The sequence below is a fragment of the Barbus barbus genome, assembly GCF_936440315.1.
Source record: "Barbus barbus genome assembly, chromosome: 26".
Taxonomy (NCBI): Eukaryota; Metazoa; Chordata; class Actinopteri; order Cypriniformes; family Cyprinidae; genus Barbus; species Barbus barbus.
The window spans coordinates 12,729,097-12,752,081 of NC_136754.1; the positions used below are offsets into that span (position 1 = coordinate 12,729,097).

The 22,985-nt window shown below is 37.8% G+C and overlaps 1 protein-coding gene across 2 annotated transcripts in view; it reads left to right on the forward strand.

Moving 5' to 3' along the window:
• Positions 1–21,955, forward strand: part of LOC306846339 (arf-GAP with SH3 domain, ANK repeat and PH domain-containing protein 1-like) — a 46,169-nt gene extending 24,214 nt beyond the window's left edge. The window contains exons 8-30 of one of the 2 annotated variants that reach the window (XM_079379653.1): positions 87–216; positions 1,741–1,826; positions 2,394–2,469; positions 2,816–2,902; positions 3,881–3,981; positions 4,551–4,620; positions 6,094–6,181; positions 6,365–6,413; positions 7,250–7,413; positions 7,613–7,746; positions 8,523–8,614; positions 11,201–11,387; positions 11,728–11,813; positions 11,913–12,028; positions 12,646–12,713; positions 12,914–13,021; positions 14,277–14,502; positions 15,406–15,567; positions 16,924–16,999; positions 17,748–17,812; positions 17,895–18,448; positions 19,689–19,811; positions 19,902–21,955. In XM_079379653.1, coding sequence (XP_079235779.1) covers positions 87–216; positions 1,741–1,826; positions 2,394–2,469; positions 2,816–2,902; positions 3,881–3,981; positions 4,551–4,620; positions 6,094–6,181; positions 6,365–6,413; positions 7,250–7,413; positions 7,613–7,746; positions 8,523–8,614; positions 11,201–11,387; positions 11,728–11,813; positions 11,913–12,028; positions 12,646–12,713; positions 12,914–13,021; positions 14,277–14,502; positions 15,406–15,567; positions 16,924–16,999; positions 17,748–17,812; positions 17,895–18,448; positions 19,689–19,811; positions 19,902–19,976 — 2,923 coding nt within the window. In that variant the 3' untranslated portion in view covers positions 19,977–21,955. The remainder of the gene's footprint in view (positions 1–86; positions 217–1,740; positions 1,827–2,393; positions 2,470–2,815; positions 2,903–3,880; positions 3,982–4,550; positions 4,621–6,093; positions 6,182–6,364; positions 6,414–7,249; positions 7,414–7,612; positions 7,747–8,522; positions 8,615–11,200; positions 11,388–11,727; positions 11,814–11,912; positions 12,029–12,645; positions 12,714–12,913; positions 13,022–14,276; positions 14,503–15,405; positions 15,568–16,923; positions 17,000–17,747; positions 17,813–17,894; positions 18,449–19,688; positions 19,812–19,901) is intronic. The other variant, XM_079379654.1, reaches the window with a different exon arrangement.
• Positions 21,956–22,985: the final 1,030 nt, after the last annotated feature.

Genomic DNA, 22,985 nt, shown 5'->3' on the forward strand with positions numbered 1-22,985 from the left:
GTCAAAGAGCCATTTGCGGTAACCTCTAGCTGAATTTAAGCTATTTGTTTCTCTGTCATCTTCTGTTTCTTGCCTTTTTGTTGTAGCACAAAGATTGAGAAGGAGAAGAGGGAACATGCCAAGCAGCACGGCATGATCCGTACAGAGATCACCGGTGCAGAGATCGCAGAGGAGATGGAGAAGGAACGAAGGATCTTTCAACTGCAGATGTGTGAGGTGTGTGGGCTTGTGAAAATTGAAAGTTTCTGTCTCTTTACTTCTTGTTTCACCAAGAGAAGTTAGCTTGATGGTAGTTTTGATTGTTCAGCAACTTCAGGTTGTTTCTTGTTCTCTCCTGCCGTGACGACCTCTCTAACTTGAGGTGTTGCCAGGAGATTTTCAAATGCATTCGTGTTTCACTCAGCAGCTCTGGAGCAAGTTTTGAAGCGGCTGCTTGAGACATCATGGCTTGGCAGTGTCTTAGCTCATGAATATTAATTAGGCCATTCTGACGTTGCTAGGTAACATTGCTGAACCATCCATTCACATAACCTGATTATTATTCATGAGTCAAGCAACAGTGGGCTTTGTATTTTCAGGTGCAGAATATGTTTGAGTATAGATATACCAGGAAATCAGACCAGCTTTATGTTTAAACATAATTTTACATGGAATTTTGCTGTTTATATACATATTGTATACACATATACAGTTGCGCTAAGTTTACATTCCCATTGCAGAATGTGCAAAATGTTAATAATTGAAACAAAATAAGAGGGATCATGAAAATTGCATGTTATTTTTTAATTAGTTACATATACTCCACAAGACAAAATAATAACTGAATTTATAAAAATGGCCCCATTCAGAAGTTTACTTAAGTAAAAAGTAAACTTATGAGCACAACTGTTTATCCAAGATGAATTTATCTGGAGATCAGGTCTGCAGTAGAGCATTTGGTCATCTTTGAGATCAAAACAAAAAATTATAGCAACAATTTAATGCTGAATAATCATTTAATCATCAAATTAATCAAAAACAGTTCCAAGGCTCAATCAAATAAAACAGCTTTTAATAAAATTGGATTTCCTAATCAAAACAATATACAGATACACTTTTAATGCAAGCAAAAAAAGTATAATGTAGACACATCAGAGCCAGCGGCAAATTCCAGAAGATCTGGCCGAGGTGAGGTTGTTCTCACTGGGTTCAAGAGCGCTGAATGGCCGCTGACAAACTGGAGCTAACATCTCCAAAACCTTTGAAGCAAATTTTCAAATAGATGTTATCTTTCTTAACAATCCCCATATTTGAAGTCTAAACAAGTACATTCTTGCCTAAAAAATGCTTAAAACTACATTCCGTGACACAAACACTGTATTATTTATAAAATTATAGTGGATTTGGACATCCGCCATGACAGTCGCTGTGAGAAATACTCTAAGCAGAGTGATACTAACGGCAAAACAGTTTCTGTTCTGATATCACTAGAATATTGCACTCCTCAGAGCCAATCAGAATCGAGAACCAGAAAGAACTGTTGTGTAAATTATAATAACAGCTGATGCAGACTAAAGTGGTCTCCTCTGTTTTATATATCTGTTTTATACCAGATGTGGTAGGGTGGAGCATTTAAACACAATTTCTATAGCTGAGCCACTTTAACCACTTCAAAGCATGCATGTGTGTGTTTAGAAGGGTGCAGCGTTGATGTAGTTTCCTGTTAACACACCAGTGTCTATTGTCCATCGTTCCCAACAGTACCTGATCAAAGTGAACGAGATTAAGACCAAGAAGGGAGTGGATCTCCTCCAGAATCTCATCAAGTATTATCATGCACAGTGCAAGTGAGTGTCCCAGAATCCTGTTTTCTTGTAACAGATGTACGGTCTGTTACTGTAATTCCTAAGAGTTGTCTCCTAGATTGGTTAAGATATCCGTATTAAGGGTGTGAAGTGGCGATATATTACCTTTAAAGAATTTGAAATTGTACACAGTTATTAAATGTACACTACCGTTCCAATTTTTTTTTTACAATTTATACAGCAAGGACAAAATATCAAAAGTGACAGTGAAGGCATTTATAATGTTATAAAAGTTTTCTATTTCAAATAAATGCTGCTCTTTTGAACTTTCTATTCATCAAAGGTTCCTTAAAAAAATGTATCCCGGTTTTCACAAAGAAACAAAAAAAAATCAGCTTTGTCATCACAAATAAATTGGACTAACAGTTATTTTAACATGTAGTAATATTTCACTGTATTGATTTTTGATCAAATAAATATAGCCTTGCTGAGCTTATTTCAAAAACATTAAGAAAAAGTCTTACTGACCCCAAACATTTGAACATTATTTTATGTGGTGCTGAACAAATGCCTTACAGTCTTTCATTTGCTCTTCTTGTGTTTTCTCAGTTTTTTCCAGGACGGCTTGAAAACAGCTGACAAGTTGAAGCAGTATATAGAGAAATTAGCAGCTGATCTCTATAATGTTAGTTAACCTTTCATTTTATAATTCTTTTTGCTGTTTTTCTGTTAATATGTTGTTAGTTCAGTTATTATGCAGCTCTACTTGTGAGAATATTATGATTATATTAAATATGATATCATGAGACAAGCATTATTAATATGAGCCTATGAGAGTAAAATATGATCTCATATTCAGACAGAAAAAAGTATAGCTCAGATCAAACTGTTCCTTCGAACATGTAATAAATGTTCACTAGCAATGCCTTCTCGAGAGAGTGTTTACTGTTACCAAACATCTTAAAATGAGGTGTTTGTTTTATATTGCTTATTTCGCCCTGTATTTTAACACATTCAATTTGTATTGTCAGATAAAACAGACCCAGGACGAAGAGAAAAAACAGCTCACAGCTCTCAGAGACCTCATTAAATCGTCTTTACAACTGGACCAGAAAGAGGTAGGTACATCACCGGAGGATATATCCTCTGCTTTTAATCCAAAATGGTTTGATGAGAACTTTTTGTCTTTTATTTACTGATCACAGAGAATAATTAGTTAATAGTGCCAATTCCTTCCATGTCATGTAGAATTTAAAAATGGATTTACATGCTGTTCTCGATATTTTAAGATATGAGTCCGGATGTGAATTTGCTTTTTATGTCCAGTTTATCATGACATTTGCCGCCTCGGTGAGACATGTGGGGTAGGTTTTCGGTGTTTGTGTGCAAGCGTACACGTTCGTTCTCGTGAGAGAGAGGAAACATGGACATGAGGGTCAGGCAGTGACAACACAAGCTCTTTTGTAGAGCCCAGCGTTTGATCTTTTATGTGTTTTGTTTGGAGTTGGTGTCCATTTGAACCGGATGTCTCTGGTCTCGATTGAATAACAATGTTCTGTGTTGTATTATCCTCAAACGCGGCTGTGAATATTGTATAATTTTAGATTCGCTCTTATTTTTATTCTATGCACGCTGCAATAATAATAATCTGACATCTGCATTTCTGACTCCTCTCCTCATTTTTCCCTTTCACTGCCTTCCAACTGAAGTCTAGGAGAGTAAGTTCATAAAAGTAACATCTAATGTTGCCAGACTGCTTTTTATTCTATGTATAATGTTTGTTCAAAAGTCTGAAAGCGCTACTAAAAATGCTTTTAATTTTCCTTTAGTTTTGCATTTTTCTAATTTAATAATGTAGAATTACACATTATTATCATATAACATTTACATTAGGTGCTAGAATAATTTTTTTTCTTTGTTCAAAATTAAAAAACTTTCTTTTCAGTTTTAATGAAAAATAAAAATCCCAGACTTTTAATGCAGTTTCAGACTTTTGATCGCACAAGAAAGAATTGAAGTTTTTACTCAAACTATAATCATGTCATACTTTTATTTATTAGATTATGGCTGTTTTTTTTTGTTTTTGTGATGTGCAGGATTCTCAGAGCAAGCAGAGCGGTTACAGTATGCACCAGCTGCAGGGCAATAAGGAGTTTGGCAGTGAGAAGAAGGGCTATCTGTTTAAGAAGAGTGATGGGTGAGCTCACAGTTTGACGTGAAATATAGTCTGATGTTGTTGTTGAATATTCTTTGTAGTGCCACTTAATTGTCTCTTAATCGTGCCTAATGGACTTGGCTACACTGTAATTAATTGATTCAACATTAGCACATTGCTTCTGAGCTCTGCTTTCTCAGGCTTGAATGTCAAGCCATTCAAATAAATAGAGTATAAACATATACATAGATGTAACATTGGCACTCTCCTTAAATAAGCGTTTTTTAAAGAAATAGAGGCACACATGTTATGTTTAAATTACTACATCATTTGAATGTTCATTTATGTTAATTTGATAGAAAAGATGTTATCTAACATACTACTATTCAAAAGATCGGGCTCAGTAAGATTTTTTTTTCAGTGTGGTCTAGTACGAAATTAATAGTTTTTAATAGAAATTAAATTAATAGATCATGTGACACTGAAGACTGGATGAGACAAAACTGAAATTGAATTCTTTTAAAAAAAAAAAATTCCTGCTTTTTTCCAATTATTAAAACATCTTAGAGAATCTAAGGAAGGATGTAATCTTTTTTTTTTTTTTTTCTCAGGATCCGCAAAGTGTGGCAGAGGAGGAAGTGCTCAGTGAAAAATGGCATTCTCACCATCTCCCATGCCACAGTGAGTACTTGTCATACTGCAAGATATACTCACATTTGGAGACTAGCTGGTATTTGCATTAAAAGGATACTTGTCTCATTATAGTACTATTTACCGATTGACAGAAGGTAATATTTTTAACTTTGATTTTTTTAATTATAGCTGTAGCTTTCAAACTGTTGTATATAAACAGTGAAGCAACACAGTTGCCACAGTTTAATTATCTTAAGACTTCGTTTCCTCATTATAGCACTAAAAACTCTCACTCGCTGTGTAAAGGTGAACATGGGGGGGTAGTGCTGCCCAGTTACCATAGAAACATGCACCCAGTGCGATCTGACTCATACACTAATGATATTAGCACGAACGAGACCCAGCATGCTCCGGGCCCCAGGTGGTCTATGAGATTCCTTGTGTAATCTGCTGTAAGGACGCTGTTGCTCAGCAGATGCCGTGTGGAGTGAATGTATTTTGCGCTTCGATCTCTGTGGCAATGTGCTCATATTCCTGTCTGATTGCATTTTAATGTGAAGAACTTTTCTGCCATCACGTCTGTGTGTTTCATCAGCATAAAAGTGCTCCTGCAGTGCTGGTATTTCTATTTAGTCACCTTGGGTTTAACAAAATGACGTTTTTATTGATATTAATTATTCAGTAACAAAACAATGAGTCATCATAGTTGTTACATTAATATTGCACATGAATGTTTCCTGAATTTATTGAATGGTAATACAGTGGGTTAAATACATCTCGTAGTTTTTTCATAAGTCTGTAATTGTTGAAGAAACAACTGGTTGCAAATGGAGCATCTAATACAGGATGTATTGGATACTACATTTGCAACCAGATACATGTTATTTCTTATAAACAGTGAGAAATATTTGACATGTATCTGAAGTATGATTTCTTCAATACTGCCTACTGTAGATGTCAGGCAAGATCTGTGCTGGCAGTTCATTTCATCACGGCTGTTATTGTTACCAATATGGAGCTGTAGCCATCTGTTTTATCACATTACATCCAGCTAATGCTTTTGTCTCAAGAGCCTTTTTTTGTAGATTTTTTTTTTTTATAGGTTTTTAATTGAATTCTCTCTAGTATTTGAGTTAGTTATACAAAAAACAAATTGTGAATATGAGTGTTTAGTCTGTATACTTGAATACTGTTACAACAGTATGTTTAGTAACATGCATCAATTAATAAGTTGAGCAAGATTTTTTTTTGTCCTTCCAATATTTTCACTGGCCCCATTACAAAGATATACAGTATATATATATATATCACTCTTTGTTTTGACAAAGCCTCATGTTTGTTAGCCAGGTAAATGCCTTCACCCTGATGACATATTTAGCCTGATTGGGCAAGTGACAGGCCCATCGTGTCTCATACTGGCCCAGGGGCCATCAGGCTATCTTCATTGCTGAGCTCTGGTGAAGCTCTGTTATGTCTGTCCATCTGCGGGTCATTTACTCACTGTGATTACGCTGTGTCCAGTCCAACAGGCAACCGGTGAGACTGAATCTGCTGACCTGCCAGGTTAAACCCAGCGGAGAGGATAAGAAGTGCTTTGACCTCATCTCCCGTGAGTGGCTACACATTTCCCCCACCAAATTTCAGAGTACTTTCATCCACACCAAGTGCTAGCGAGGCCTCTGGAAGTCTTAAGTCCATTACTCGGCTAGAGAGCACTAAGTGCAGTGTTCAGGGCAGTTAACATAATGCACTTCTTTCCCCTAATAATCTGTCTGCTTCTTTCCCCCTGCAGATAATCGAACATATCATTTCCAGGCAGAGGATGAACAGGAGTTTGTGATGTAAGTGTGAATGTGTGAGGTCGAGAGTTGATACCATCTGTTATTTCTCTGTTCTCTTGCTCAAGAGTGAGAACAAGATGCATGTGTTTGAGTGCTTCTGCGTGTTAATGAGATGTTTGTGTGTATTTCATCCTTGGCGGGGCTATAAATATGTTAAAAACTGTTTTTTTTAATGAAATGCAGACGTTTATTTCAGCAAGAATGCATTAAATTCATCAATCAAAAATAATCTATAAATTTTCTATGTATTAGTTTCCACAAAAATATTAATCAGTACAAGTGTTTTCAACTGTGATGATAATAAGAAATGTTTCTTATTTCAGAAACATTTAGGAGCAAATAAGCATATTAGAATAATTTGTGAAGGATCATGTGACACTGAAAACTGCAATAAGTGGTGCATTATATTTTTGATCAGTTTAATTTATCCTTGCTGAATAAACATATGCATTTCTTTAAAAAAAATCTTACTGCCCCCAAAATTTTAAACAGTACTATATATATGGATTTTTGTCTTACATGACAATATTTGCTGTATATATGTATAATCTAAGAATAAAGTGAAAGCCAGTAAATTCATTGTGAATATTTTGTGAATATTCAATATATTGCCCATCCTTTGTTTATAGTATATTTTGCTGTCAGTTATTAAGCTTGTGTGTCTGTTGATATATAATATCTGTATGACACATTTATATTGAGTGTTTGTGTGTAAACGTTGTATGCAAACCTTAATTTGTTCGTGTGGTGTTTCACATAATTTATCGCATGTGTGTGTCCATCTGTAGAGGTGTGCAAACGATTAATGCATATACATGTGAATGTGTGATGTGCAGATGGATCTCAGTGCTGACAAACAGTAAGGAGGAGGCTCTGAACATGGCGTTCCGTGGGGAGCAGAGTGCTGGAGATGACAGTTTGGAAGACCTGACCAAAGCTATCATCGAGGATGTGCTGCGCATGCCTGGAAACGAAGCCTGTTGCGACTGTGGTGCACCAGGTTAGCTGAGTTAGTGTGTGAAAGTTTTGTAGCAGTTGGAACTGACACAAGTCCCCACTTTGTCAGTGCAGCAAGCAAGGTATCAAAATAGAGTTTTATAGCTTCATGCTCCACCTTGTGGCTGAGAACGGAATAGCAGGACACACAGTCCTCAACAAATACAATAAAAGTCCTAATTTTCCCGTTTCATCTGCTCTAGAGCCTAAATGGTTATCTACTAACCTGGGCATCCTGACATGCATCGAGTGTTCAGGGATTCACAGAGAAATGGGAGTCCATATTTCACGCATCCAGTCCATGGAACTCGACAAACTCGGCACCTCTGAACTCTTGGTAATCTGAACATTAATCTTGTAATTTAAAATATTTTAAAAAAATTTGGGGTCAGTAATTGTTGATTCTTTCAGCAATTATTTAGCAAGGATGTATTTCATTGATCAAAATTGGCAGTTAGAACTTTTATAATCTATATAAAAATGCAGTTCTTTCTATTTTTTATTATGAACAAAAAAAAATGTATCACAGTTTTCCCACGCCTAAAATTAAGCAGCACAACTGTTTTCAACATTGATAATAATAAGAACTGTTTCTTGAGCACCAAATCAACATATTAGAATGATTTTTGAAGGATCATGTAACACTGAAGAGTGACTGGAGTAATGATGCTGAAAATACAGCTTTACCATCACAGGAATAATTGACATTTTAAAACATATTAAAATAGAAAAAGGTTATTATAAATTGTAATAATATTTTACAATATTACTATTTTTACTGTGGTTTAAATCAAATAAATGCAGCATTAGTAAGCATGTCTTCTAAAACACAATAGATAATATCTTGTAGTATTATCACCAGCTTTCACGCTGCTCAATAGCTAATTACCCCTCCTTTGAATCAGACTAATTTCTATTCTATTTACCCTGGGGGGTTATTGCTGCTCTCCCTGCTCTTACCCATGCTAGGCTGCATGGATACGCAGGGAGTTCTTGCCCAGAACAGAACCATACCGCCAATCCAAAACTGTATGCTAATTGTCAGTCATCTGTGTCGACAGTGGTCCTGACAGAAATGCGTGTTACTCATAGCCAATTGCAATCTCTCCACAGCTGGCTAAGAATGTGGGTAACAGCAGTTTCAATGAAATATTAGAAGGGAATCTGCCAAGTCCTTCACCAAAGCCAACACCGTCAAGTGACATGTAAGTACCAGCCTACCTAGCATACAGTGGCGGCTGCTGGTCTTTCAAAGAGGGGAAGCTCATTTTCGGCCTACATCATAAAAATTGTCCATTTATTTATACGTAAATTCTACCATCGTGTGCAGTTTGCTAGCTGGCTAGTTCACCGCCTGGCCTACTGTATGAATGAATGAATGAACAAACGATCTAAAAAAAACATTAAACTCGACGGAGGAAATGTGGGAATTAGGTTAAACTGAAACAAGGAATGTGGTGTATAATTGTGTGAAACGTATAATGAAAATTGGCCAGCAATTTCGCCAAGCAAATATCAAGAAATAGGTTGCAGCAGTTTGTCTTTTGACTACACTTGCAAAGTCCACTATGGGACTGAGCTCGAATCAGTGTTGCCAACTTCTTTCGATGGAAAGTAGCTAAAGCCAGTTTGAAAAGTCGCTAAATGTCGCCAGATGACGTCATGCGCTAATTAGCATATTAATTACGTCATCGCGTCACATTGCCTTTTACATTTGTTTGTCTCTCTGTGCTCATACTGTATTTTAATGCAGCCAAATTCTCAATAAAACTGTTCTCCTTTATATATTTTACTGTTTGTGTTGTCAGTCAACGGGATAAATATGAACTAGTGACTGAAACACAGCCCTTTAAGAATACATAACCAGCTCTCCCTTCCAAGAAGTTAGTCTGCACAAAAATCCTAATTTATAATCGAGCCGTCGTCTGATGAAATCAAATAATACACACAAGATAAGACAAGACAATTCCTGTGCTGTGATTTCGGCTATATTTGCATGTAAAATTAGAGAAGCAACATAATATCTATTTGAACTGAACGCGCTGCTCCTCTCAGCCGCTCACTGAACAGAGAAAGAGGTGCGTGCGCGCTCACCTCGCGCCGTTGCGGCAGTTCCAGCGATCACAGAGACTCGCTAAAGTTTGTCAAAGAAGTCGCTAGATTTGTCGCTAGTCACTTTTGGGGAAAAAGGTCGCTAGGGTGGTCTGAAAAGTCACTAGGGTGGTCTGAAAAGTCGCTAAGTTGTCAACACTGGCTCGAATAGCTTCAGCATCAGCGACTTCTTATAGGACACAATCGCTGTCAATCAAAAGGAGATGCAGTCTTTCGACAAACCCTCCAATCATCACGCAGAAGCCCGGAGTCCAGCCCCGCCCACTCCTCCATTCACCCCCAGAGACAAGTATAGAGGTGCGTTCGACTTGAAGCACGGCTACAGACGGCGATCAACGAGAGTAGCCGCTTGCAGTCAGGGGCAGAGTTGAAAACGGATGTGTCAAGCTGGACACTTTCTGCTCCCGTTAGTGACACTCACGTGGTGTTTGCATACTCTATCAAAGATGAAGTGAATAAAATGCAATATTTGTCAAATACACAGACGTTTCAGAAACGTTTTCATGAGCAACAGAAACACTTTTTATATACTGCTTAATACAGTGCCATCTGCTCAAGAATAAAGTTCAACGTAAACTATTTAAATACTAATAAAGTGGGGGTATGTATGCTTTCATCAGTGTTTTATGATAAACGTGACTCAATATAACATTGCGACTACAGTAAAAAAGCTTTTACTGCTCTAAAAACAGATTTGTGAGCTGTATTAGATTTGAAGACGTTAGAAACACATATCATTGTTGTCATGTGGTGAATTTGGCCAATCATGAAACAGCTGTGTCGTCATCAGCGCTCCCGCAGTCGCTCTGGAGAAATTGCGCCGGCTGAGTCAGCCGGCTGCTCTCGAAACGCTATCGCGGTACTTTGATGCCACACGTGACAGTGACGTGTGGTCGGCGCCGGTTCAAGTCGGACTAAATTTCTAACCGGCATGCACTGCTTCAAGTCAGCCGCCGATCGGTCTGCTAAGTGCTGCATGAAGTCGAACGCACCTGATGTCTCTTCAGCAAAGTAATGGGAGTTACCAGATCGGGGCGTTTTTAGACCATGTGTCCTGATTGGCTGACGTCATAGTGATGGTAGGTTTAGGGGTGGGGTTAGGTAAGGGGGATCATTTTGTTTGTATGATTGAGAAACTCCCAGCAGTTTGAAAACACCCACAAATTCAGAAACGCCCTCTTTTACTCTGCAGAGACCTCAATCTCCCCAGAGACGCTGAGCGTCCGGGGGCGGGACATAATCACAGCATTTATCCAATGACCGTCTAGTTTTGAAGCACTGAAAAAAACTGTTCAAAGCAGCTCCATAGAAGTCAATGGACGCTGGGCTTCAACAGGCAAATACACTGATGCTACGGGAATATATGAGAAGGAAATCGAGTTACCTGCTATATGTAGCTGATTCTGAACGAACTCGTCTTCGAGATGAACGTGTTCTAACGCATTTTTAATCAATAAAATGTTAACACAATAGTACATGTTTGACCATTAATTTTTTGACATTATAGGGGAAGCTGAGCTTCCCTTGCAGTCTTAAAGAAATCGCCACTGCTAGCATACATTAACAAATGTAGACAGAACAACAGACTTTAGCTATGAGAATGTCCCTTTGTTTAGTAGTTAATGCACTGATTTATGTAAAGCAGTATATGCTTTGAAATGAAGTTTTAAATCTTGTAGGACCGAGAGGAAGGAGTACATAAACGCGAAGTATGTGGTGCACAGGTTTGCTCGGAGGACAGCCACTACAGCCACAGCTAGACAGGGTGACTTGTACGAGGCCGTGAGAACTCGAGACCTGATGGCTCTTATTCAGCTCTATGCAGATGGAGTGGAGCTAATGGATCCATTTCCAGAAGCAGGACAGGTATTGATCTCTGACTCATAGTTTGTCATGGACCTACTGATTAATATGCTGCTTATTTAGAGAAATATAGTAATTTATATTTCTTGTACAAGAACTGACTTTAGGACAAATGACTAGTGTGGCTTTTTGCAAATGTGATGTTGAAGCAATAGTTGCCCAAAGGTTTATCAGTATTCAGGTTTTTTTTTTAGATGCTTCCTGTTCCTTTTAGAGGATCTGAAATCTGCCTATTCACACAGTCAATTGCAAGAATAAGCTATATAGCTATACAGCATATTTAATTAAATTCAAATAATTCTCAGTAATGTTGTTCTGATTCTGACTGAATTACTGTCAACAGGACCCGGGAGAGACAGCGCTGCACTTTGCTGTGCGGACGTCAGACCAGACCTCCCTGCACCTGGTGGACTTTCTCGTCCAAAACAGGTATCGGACAGAATATTCTGTTGTGCACGTTAGACCACTGACACTCTTTAGGAGAGAATTAAGCTGCAAGATGGTAAATATGGATCTGTGTGTGTACAGTGGAACTCCAGACAGACAGACGGATAGTGGAAACACTGCTCTCCATTACTGCTGCACATATGATAAAGCAGAGTGTCTCAAACTGCTGCTCAGGGGAAAACCATCTATTGACTTAGGTAAGTGGGTTATCTTTAGCATCTCCCCAAAGATGTTTCAAGAGAGACATCATCTGCAGTTATTTCAAATAAAGGCAGAGCTAAGTATAATATTTATTATTTTGAATTTGTGTGATGATTGATTGTTGAAGATTATTTCAACTGAAATATTGCAATTTCACAGTTTTCTATTTTAATGAAATGTATTCCTGTAATGGCAAAGATGAATTGAATGTATCCTTTCTGAAGTATAATTTTTTTCTATCAAAAAATAAAAGAAAATTGTGACCCCAAACTTATATATAATGAGTCAAATCATAAAATGATTTGCCAAAGTTTATTGGATTTTTGCAGAGGTTTAAAAACATCAGTTGTAATGGGACCTCTGGAACCGCATGCCAGTCTGAACGCTTGGGGGCTCATCCAAATTCTTTGCACAGAATAATACACAGTTGTCATTACACCTAACCTGGAGGCTTTGATTTTTGCTTCTTGTGCAATATAAATATATGTAAATATTCCCAAACATAATTTATAACTGCTAAATATCTTTAAAAAAAGAAGTTATTGTTTATTCTTAATTTAATTGCAAAGTTTAAGATAGGTTCATCTTATGCGATTTATGTATTTAATTTCAGTGAATCAGAATGGGGAGACACCTTTTGACATTGCCAGACGACTGAAAAATGCACAGTGTGAAGAGCAAGTGAGTGTGATCATTTTGTGCACAGTGCTTATTTTTCTGTGTTGCCGACACTGTTAATTACAGAAGAATTTAGCCATACGGCTGTACATACCTGCAATTTCACTATACAGCCATGTAGTTACTCAAAACATGTCCTTTTCTGGCATTAATGTCAGAGAGGAGAAGTGTATTACATTAATGGTTTGTGATTGGATGTGTAGCTGGTGGAGGCAGCAGCCGGGAGGTTTAATCCTCACGTGCATGTGGAGTATGAGTGGAATCTGCGTCTAGAGGAGATCGACGAGAGTGACGATGACCTAGATGACAAGGTTTGTGTGCCAACCTTTTGTTTTGTCCCATATCTCCCTATACTAGTGCTCCACTTTGCTCTGTCGGTTAAGAGCTCCCTCTTTATGCACCTTGTATAGTAAGCGTGAGCATTATAAGTAATTTTCTGTATAAAGAGAAAAATAAGACAAAAAAACATTACCGGAGTTACCTAGAGTTTACATTGAAAACAATTTGAGAGGTATATTGCTGCGGTTAGGGTAATGAACATATACACTGCCCTCCAAAAGTTTGGAAACACCCCTGGCAAAGTGTGGTTTTGGATATCAGCATAAATCCTTATCATTTTTTGGTGCAAATACATTATCATTGAAGACCAGCAATAAAACATAATAATGGCAATATATACATGTCAAAGTCAGACATGCCCCTTTGCCAGCTGTGATGCCTGGTTACTGGTTTAAACTTGGCCCAGGTTTTTAAAAGATTTTTGGGTCAGCACACCTTAATACTGTAGCTTCAACAACTGATTGCCAATTCAAAGTCAATGTTTGAATAAACTGACAGCTCAGATGCCCAGATTATGCAGAGCTGTAATAGCTGCTAATGGTGGATATTTTGATGAATCGAAAAAAAAAAAATTCTATGTATAAACTGTTTATGTAATAAAATATGTTTTCATAGTTTGTGTTGTCCCTTATCAGTGCAAAATTATCTCAAATTAAAAAGAATTCATGCCAATATTGTCCAAAACCCCACTTTTCTAGGGCGTTTCCAAATTTTTGGAGGGCAGTGTAAATAGTATGGTATATGGTAACAGCTTATTTTGCAATGTGAAGCAAACTATTTTCTGTGAATGTGCTAGACTTCCAATTCATTAGGAGCTATAGGTAAATAATCACAAGAATAACAAAGTGCAGTAAACTGTAATGTATTTATACACATATATTACGCAAACACATACTTTTATTTTGGAAGCAATTAATCGCGATCAATCAGTTTAACAGCCCTACTCTCTGCCCACTCAGACACAGAAAATGATTTTATTAGGGGTGAAGTTTCTCAAAGCGATTTAAATTTAACATAAAATCAAAATCACGTTTGATTGCATCATAAAAGTGGATCCTCATCTGCAGAGATCCAGGACTTGAGAAATGAGAACCGAAAACACCAATGAGAATCAAACTATTGCTACATTTAGAGGCCACCTCAACACTGCATATCTACAGTGCCACCCAGTGCAGTTGTAAAAGAAAGGTTTTACTAGTCTCAAATAAATATTTTTTCCATCCCCAGCCCAGTCCAGTGAAGAAAGAGCGTTCTCCCCGACCTCAGAGCTTCTGTCATTCGTCAAGCGTGTCCCCTCAGGAGAAGCTGCCTTTGCCAGGGTATTTAGGACACAGGGACAAACAGCGACTCTCCTACGGAGCCTTTGCCAATCCCGTCTACAGCACCTCCACCGATACACCTGCATCTCCAGTATCAGAGGGGCCCACAATAGCCAGCAAGACCACTTCAAAAGGTAAACACACCTTTAAAATCAATATGCATGACACTACAGATAAAAAAAAAAGGTGCCTGGAAAGGTAATACATGTTGGTAGATTGACTTGTTTGCATGTACCTGATGTCTTTGCGTTAACTCTAATTGCGGGGGAGGTGTAATGTGAGATCAATGGAGTCTAATCGTGAATGATTGTGAAACATCCTCACACACCACAACCACTGTTTGCTTGCAAACTGAACTGGAATGTGCAACCTTTGGCTTTTGTTTCAACTAATCGGATATCAGCCCCACCGCCTCCATTCTGAGATCATATTAAAGGAATAATTCACCCAAAAATGAAAATTAGCTGAAAATGCTCACCCTCAGGCTATCCCAGATGTAGATGAGTTTGTTTCTTCATTGGAACAAATTTGGAGAAATATAGCATTATATTACTTGCTCACCAATGGATCCTCTGCAGTGAATGGGTGCCGTCAGAATGAGAGTTCACATAGCTGAAAAAAAACATCACAATAATCCACAAGTATCTGGACTCCAGTCCATTAAATGGCATCTTATAAAATGAAAAGGCGTTTTTGTAATAAATCCATCATTAAAATGTTTTTAACTTCAGCCTCAGCGTGGATTATTGTAATGTTTTTATCAGCTGTTTGGACTCTCATTCTGACAGCACCCATTCACTGCATAGGATCTGATCTGTTTTAATGAAGAAACTCATTAAATGAGTAAATTTTCCGCAAATTTTAATTTTGGGTGCACTATTCCTCTAAATGACGTTTTCTTGATTATTTTGGTTGTGTTTATGGAAATCTCTTTACGCTCCTCGTATGGTGATGGGAATGCTGTCTTTGCCCTTGTGTTCCGATGCGCTCAGGCCTCACTTTTCTCGACCAATCACGTCATCTCGTCACTCTTTCAGCTCCGTCCACTGGACCGCCCACCTCCCTGCCGCTGGGATCACAATCGAGTGCAGGAGGCAGCTCCACTCTGTCTAAGAAGAGGGCGCCTCCTCCACCTCCCGGACACAAGCGTACCCTCTCAGACCCCCCCTGCCCTGTACTTCAGGGCCCGCAGAGCAAAGGTGCGTCCAGGTGACAACACCTCAGTTTTGTGACTGCAGAAACAACATTCCGTCGCCAACTCTGCTGACAGAAAAGAGCAAAATTCTTGCAATTTTGTTGTTTTGGTGCTGATAGTGGTGGTGGTGTTGGTGTGAAGTGGGTGGGTATGAATTCTGAGACTGATCTTCATATGCCCATTCCAATGAAGTGATACTCTGAGTAATTGATTTAGGGCTCCTGTTCTTGAGTATGTGTGAATGATCAAAGACTGAGAGCTTTCTGAGTGGAACCGTGACATATCAAACACCCAAGGATGTTAATACAATTATTGCTTGACTTTACATTTTCTTCAGTATTTTCTCTTTCCTCACCCCACAATGAGAGTTAAAGTGGTTAATCTTCATTTGATATTCATATTAATCAGCTTATGGCTGCTTTCTTTTCATTTTGTGATTCTGAGCGTTGCGATTTAATAACAACAATTAATTTTGTTCATATTGTGTTGCATTTATGTGATTAAATTAGCCTACTACTTTGTTTAAAGGTAAAGTGTATAATTTCTGTGTTATTAGCTCCACCAGCTTGAATTTAGAATAACTAAAATTGAAATTGTGATTAAAATGTGTTATTAATTACAATTAGATTGAAAATCAGTTCAGGAAATAATGTCAAAATTGTAACATTGTTTTATCATTTTAATTTTTGAATATAGTTGAGAATGTCAAGACTTGATAGAGGTAGAACAGGCTACAATCACCATTTTATTTATTTATTTTATTTTATTTTAAATGACATCGGATGTGTTTAGAAACTTATCATGCTTGGTTCATTTAATGTGCCCAAATACATTTTGCTATGTTCATTTTGTGTTAAATAATAGTGTATTTAACAAAAACAAACCAATAATACATTAATGCTTTATAAAATACTTTATAAAAAGTCTAGGGACGCAAAAATCTACTGTATGTGTGAAAAGTGCCAGTTTTCAGACAGGTTTCCCAAACACTCTCCTAATCTTCCATTGGTCGGATAAACAGATAGTTTGCCCCAAACTCATGCCACTGGTTGAGCAAATTTTGTTCTGTTGCACTGGTTGTGATGCCTTAACAAACTGACACAGCTTTTAGATATTTTCAGAGAAAATCAACCTGCAGTTGGCTTTCTTATAGTTGTCTTGGCATATTAAGCAGGGATTGGAGAAAATATTTTAACATCATAAAATAAGTATCATCTTGAGGATGTCTTGTTGGTAACATCAATAAAAGTCACAGGCACATAAAAACAAGAGTGTAAAACATGGCTAAAGCTCTTAATGTAATACAGAAACTTCTAACCCACTTTAAACCTCTTCCCTCTTTTTATTTTGAACCTCATAGGAAGTGAGTCTACACCTCCTTCTGCAAATCGGACATCCCCAGCCAATAAGTTTGAGGGAATTCAGCAGCAGCAAAGGTGCTGCACCACACTCACATTCAGATAAACCTGCTGTTTCATGTTTTCTGACTGTTTTCATTCTTTACCACCAATATTCTTGAACAGTTTGTGATTTTTAAAATGTAATAGTCCTGTTTTGCACAATTATTATTTGTGCATTTTACTGCATGTTAAATCAATCTTAAATCAATGGGGGAAGTCGTGGCCTAATGGTTAGAGAGTCGGACTCGTAATCGAAAGGTTGCGAGTTCGAGCCCCCGGCCGGCAGGAATTGTAGGTGGGGGGAGGGAACGTCCAGCGCTCTCTCCACCCTCAATACCACGACTGAGGTATTGAGCGCTCTCTCCACCCTCAATACCACGACTGAGGTGCCCTTGAGCAAGGCACCGAACCCCCAATTGCTCCCCGGGCGCCGCAGCGTGTGTGTGTGTGTGTGTGTGTGTGTGTGTGTGTGTGTGTGTGTGTGTGTGTGTGTGTGTGTGTGTGTGTGTGTGTGTGTGTGTGTGTGTGTGTGTGTGTGTGTGTGTGTGTGGATTTGTTCACTACTCACTGCTGTGTGTGTGCACTTGGATGGGTTAAAGGCAGAGCACCAATTTCGAGTATGGGTCACCATACTTGACAATACGTCACGACTTTTTTCTTAAAGGTAAAAAATAGACTATAAAGATTTAGCATTTATAATTTTCATGTTACCTTTGAAAATCCATCATGAAGGTTTTTCTAGTCTGTTATAGAGATATTAATGACATGCCCCTCTTGATTTCAGCACTACTTCTTTGAACACAAAAGCAACATTTGGCCCACGAGTTCTTCCCAAACTACCTCAAAAAGGTACATTTCACATTACATTAACTACAAGTTATTTATTTATATTTCTAATTTTTAACTTTATATTGACCTACACATCTTTCAGTGGCACTGCGAAAGATCGACACAATCCACCTCCCCTCAGTAGACAAGTCCGGTCCTGATGTGCTGCAGAAACACCCACAGGCCCAGGACACACCTCCCACCAGAGCTTCAGATACAATAACTAGACCCACTGAGCCGCCACCTAAAATCCCACAACCCGCAGAACGCTCCCAGCCTGTGGAGGTGCCCCAGAAACCACATATCTCAGACCTTCCCCCCAAGCCACAGCTATCTGATCTTCCCCCAAAACCACAACTGTCGGATTTACCTCCCAAACCTCAGCTTTCTGACCTGCCCCCGAAACCTCATCTTAAGGATCTTCCCCCTAAGCCGCAGCTCTCTGACCTCCCATCCAAGCCTATGTCTTCAGCAGCTGAGACCACACAAAGGCAAACAACACAGGAGGAAACAAGTCCAAAGCCCCAGCTGACAGAGGTGCAGTCATCCAGTCAGCAGGAGGAGCTCTCTCCAAGACAGGCCAGTGAGGACACTAATGGTGCACCTGCAGGAGCTGTGGAGATGCCAGTCCCGATGCCACGGAAAATAAACACAGTGGTGAGTGAAAGACCTTTTAAAAAGTTTTATATATGTACTGTGGACCCAAAAGGTTTGAGTTTAACAACCAGTGCACAAATAGTTTTTTTGTCCTCACTTAAAGGGATAGTTCACCCAAAAATGAAAATTCTGACGTGAACTACTCACCCTCATGTCATTCCAAACCCGTAAGACCTTTGTTCATTTTCGGAAGACAAATTACGATATTTTTGATGAAATCCAAGAGCTCTCTGATCCTGCATAGACAGCATGCAACTACCATGTACCAGGCCCAGAAAGGTAGAAATGACATTGTTAAAATAATCCATGTGACATCAGTGGTTCAACCGTTATTTTATGAAGCTACAAGATTACTTTTTGTGCTCAAGAAAACAAAAATAATGACGTTATTCAATAGTTTCTTCTCTTCCGTGTGAGTCTTTGACGCACGTTCATGAGAGTACCATTTTTGGGTGAACTATTTTTAACAACCTATATCTATTAGTTTATTATTGTAAAACTAAAAATATTAATTATAGCATAATATTAAGCTTAAAAAGTGAAATTTAAAAAATTAAAAAGGCATTAGTTTTAATTTTCTTAGTTAAAAAATACATTTATTTAAAAACAATTTTTTTTAAGAATTTAATCATTTTATTTAGCACAGACATTAATTTGTAAAAAAAATTACAGTAGAGACTTTTATGTTGAATTAGATTTATTATTTAAATATATGCTGTTCTTTTAAGCTTTCTTTTTATCATAAATCTATTTATCATAAATATATATATATATATATATATATATATATATATATATATATATATATATAATATCATGGTTTCCACAAAAGTATTAAGCAGCACAACTGTTTTTAATATCGATATTAAAAAGAAATGTTTCTTAATCGCCAAATAAGCATATAAGAATGATTTCTGAAGGATCATGTGACACTGAACTATGCAGTAATGGTTATAAAATATATAATATAAAATATTTGAAATAAAATATAAATGAATATAATTTAATAAATATGAAATAGATTTTAGAATTTATCAAAAATAGTTATTTTAAATAAGAATATTTCACATTGTCCTGTTTTTACTGTATTTTATGATTTGATGAATGCAGCCTTGGTAAGCAATAGAGACTCTTCAGAAACATTAAAAAAGTCCTACTGACCCCAAAACTTTAAATAGCAATGCGTATTGGAAAAGATCAACAGGTGGAACACTAATAGCTAGAGATCATCTCTGTGCAGGGCAAGAACAAAATAAGGCGTGTGAAAACCATCTACGATTGCCAAGCGGATAATGACGATGAGTTGACTTTTCTGGAGGGCGAGGTTATAATCGTTACAGGAGAGGAAGACCAGGAGTGGTGGGTAAGTAAATCTGCGCAGTGCGGTTGCCACTAGCATTGTTAGTTCTGTTTTAGGACAGACTGTCACATTCATCAACCTGCCTTTTTACAGATCGGTCACATAGAGGGGCAGCCTGAACGGAAAGGGGTCTTCCCAATGTCCTTCGTGCACATTTTGTCAGACTGACAGCGTATAAGCGGCAGCCGAGAGGCTCTCTAACTAGCACAAGCTCCGCTCTCTCTGGCCTCACACTGGACTGTGGGCATTGCCTCTGTACATAGCTGCTGAAACCCAAACGGTCTCCAAACCAACGAAACATGAAGTATCAAACCCATGCTCCCTTAATCCTCAAGGGTGAAATGTGTAAACTATGTGTTGTTCATAAACTGTGTTATCCTGCCTACCAGTATTATCGTAGCCATGGCAGCCCGGCATGCCAAACTGGGTTTGCAGTAGCTATACATGGAAATCTAGCACTTAACATGTATGCTGTAACTTTGTGTATGTGCACACATATAAAATTATATGTATGTCCATTTTAAGTGTGTCTTTGTACATACATATGCACAGATGTAAGTGTATATTTATGTACGTATGTATAATGTACAATTGTGCAAATGTATGTTAACCCTGCTTGCTTATGGAGCCAGAGTGACTCTAGACATTTTAGTGTACTGTTTTAAAAGAAAAAAAGATCATCTCTTGAATTTTTAGAAGGCGTAAATGATGAGCAAGAATACTTAAATACTATACCAGTGTTGAAATTCACAGCATAGTGGGATTTTGGTCAGGGATCAAAACCAAAATGTAAAGGTTTGAACATCTCATCTGCTCTACATAAACAAAATATGCATTCATTCGGTTTGCATCACCCACAAAAAAAGAAAAGAAAAAAAAGACAGGAATCATCTTTATCCTGAATGCCTCAGTGAGTAGAAGACCAATTTACAGCCCTAGAAAATTGCTACCACTTTCTACCGGTATGTTCATATGGCGACTGTATCCAAGGACGTTACCACATATAACCAGTAATAATTTAAGAATGAACCACTAAAGAGCTCATATTGGTTAAACATTTCAGTGTCTGTTGTGGTGGCGGCCTTGGTTGCATCTGTGGGACCGCTTCATTCCTTCCCCATTGTCGTTTAATGCCAAATCTGACAAAACCAATGCCTCAGCTCTGGGAAAGTGTTCCTGTCAATATTCTTTTATTAGATCATACAACAGCGTACCTTATGCATTTGGTCTCTGGTTATCAGTCATGAATCATGCATAATTTATGAAGCTTCACTTGTACATGCATCTGACTGGTCAAACGTTGTTGGCTTTGTATAAAAATGGATATATGTTGAGCAGAACACAATCTGTTAAAGGTTGCTTAGGAGAGGAGTTTTGTTGTTTGATTACAGTGACTGTGGAATGTGATTTCTTTCGGTTTGTTTTGTTCATTTACATTGAAATGAGCTGCAAGGGGACCCGGCAGTGAGTGACTGACTCGGTATGACTCAGAATGAACTAACGCTGCCTCTTTTCTCGTTACCCTATCAGGGAAACCAGCATTCATTCTTGGTTTTTAACTATTATTGTATTAACAAAAGATGATGTATTAATGAATTCCACCTGTACTATATTTGATGATGATAGTATTTGACATTTATAGGGCTAAAGTGTTTCAGCATGGTGAGGGATTGAACCTTCGAGTGTAGTTTATTATGGGTTTTGTTTCTCTGTTTTAGGTCATGTTACGATTACATAATATTAACTAAGGAATAAATAACAGGAATTCAGCTCAAAGAACATCTTTGCTCCGTGAACAAGACAAAACAACTTACAAGATTGTGGTATAAAGTTATGGACGCACCATTCCTGGACTGTTTTGTTTAGAGCCCATTGATGAGCCCGCTGTTGGACCACGTCTATCTGTTTAGATGTTCAATCCAGCACAACTCCAGATCATGGATTCTTGTGTTTCTAATATTGTAGCATAATAAAGTCTGGAAACAGTCGAAAGGACAACTTCACATTTAAGTGAATAAAATGTTAAATTTAGGATGAATTTTGCCACTCATCTTTTTTTCTGTGTTTTCTGCACTGTAAGTTCAGTCAGAAAGAAAATCAAACTTGGCTATCAAGTCTTCGAATCTTAAAATAAAGACCTTACGTTGAAACCATCTATGTTATTTATTTATATATTCTTCAGACTGGGTTATTTGACATACAGTGTAAGTAAAAAAAAAATTGGTTTATGGTATTAACATCAATACTAATTGAAAAGGACACTGACTTTTTTTTCATGAATCTTCATGAATTTCACATACACATTAAACATTGTTTCCCTCAAAATGTTTTAAACATTAATAACACCACTGATGTCCTTTAAAAAATAAAAAATAATTTGATATTAAAATGTTATTAAATACAACATTTAACATAAGTAAATGTTAATACAACATTTTTGATATTAATGACTGAAAATCAGCCTCTATTGAGTGTTTTACTATGTATTGTATTATTTTGATGGGATTATTAATATTATTTAAATGTTAACCTGTTAACCCGCATCGGCCCGCGGGCGGGCCGGAAGGGCGTGGTCGGGCGTGGTCGGACTTTTTATTACCTTTGTTTTAGAACAATATTCAATCAATTATCATTAACTATATATCATTTGAAAGCTAAAACACTCAAGATTAACGATGTGAGCTTGTTTTTGAAATCAATACACCAGAGAGGAAAGGGTTAACAGAAATGCTGAAAGACCGGCCATTTAAAATGAACAAAGCGAACCGCAGTACTCACGTTTGATCGCCAATAGCGCTGGTCAGCTCAGACTATTCCAAGACACACCAGCATACATTTCAAGAGAAGGGTCCACTCTTCAAAATGCATCCACTTTTTAATCCAAAACAACGAAAAAATAGGGGAAAACACGATAGATCCTCCTTTGTTTACATAAGCGATTCGAGTTATAGTTATCGATAGCGTCCATTTTCCAATAAATATCGATTATAATTCGTATTCTAGCTTTGAAACGCCATCTATTTCCAGCAGAATCGTCTCTTCCGAGTAAGAATAGCCCTCCCTCGTCTCTCTCCTTCAATCGCAGGAGCTGTTATAACCCGGGACAGTAAGCGCGTCCGTGAATGGGTCAGCGAGGTGTCAATCCGGACACATCACAATAGGGGTGTTTGAACCCAG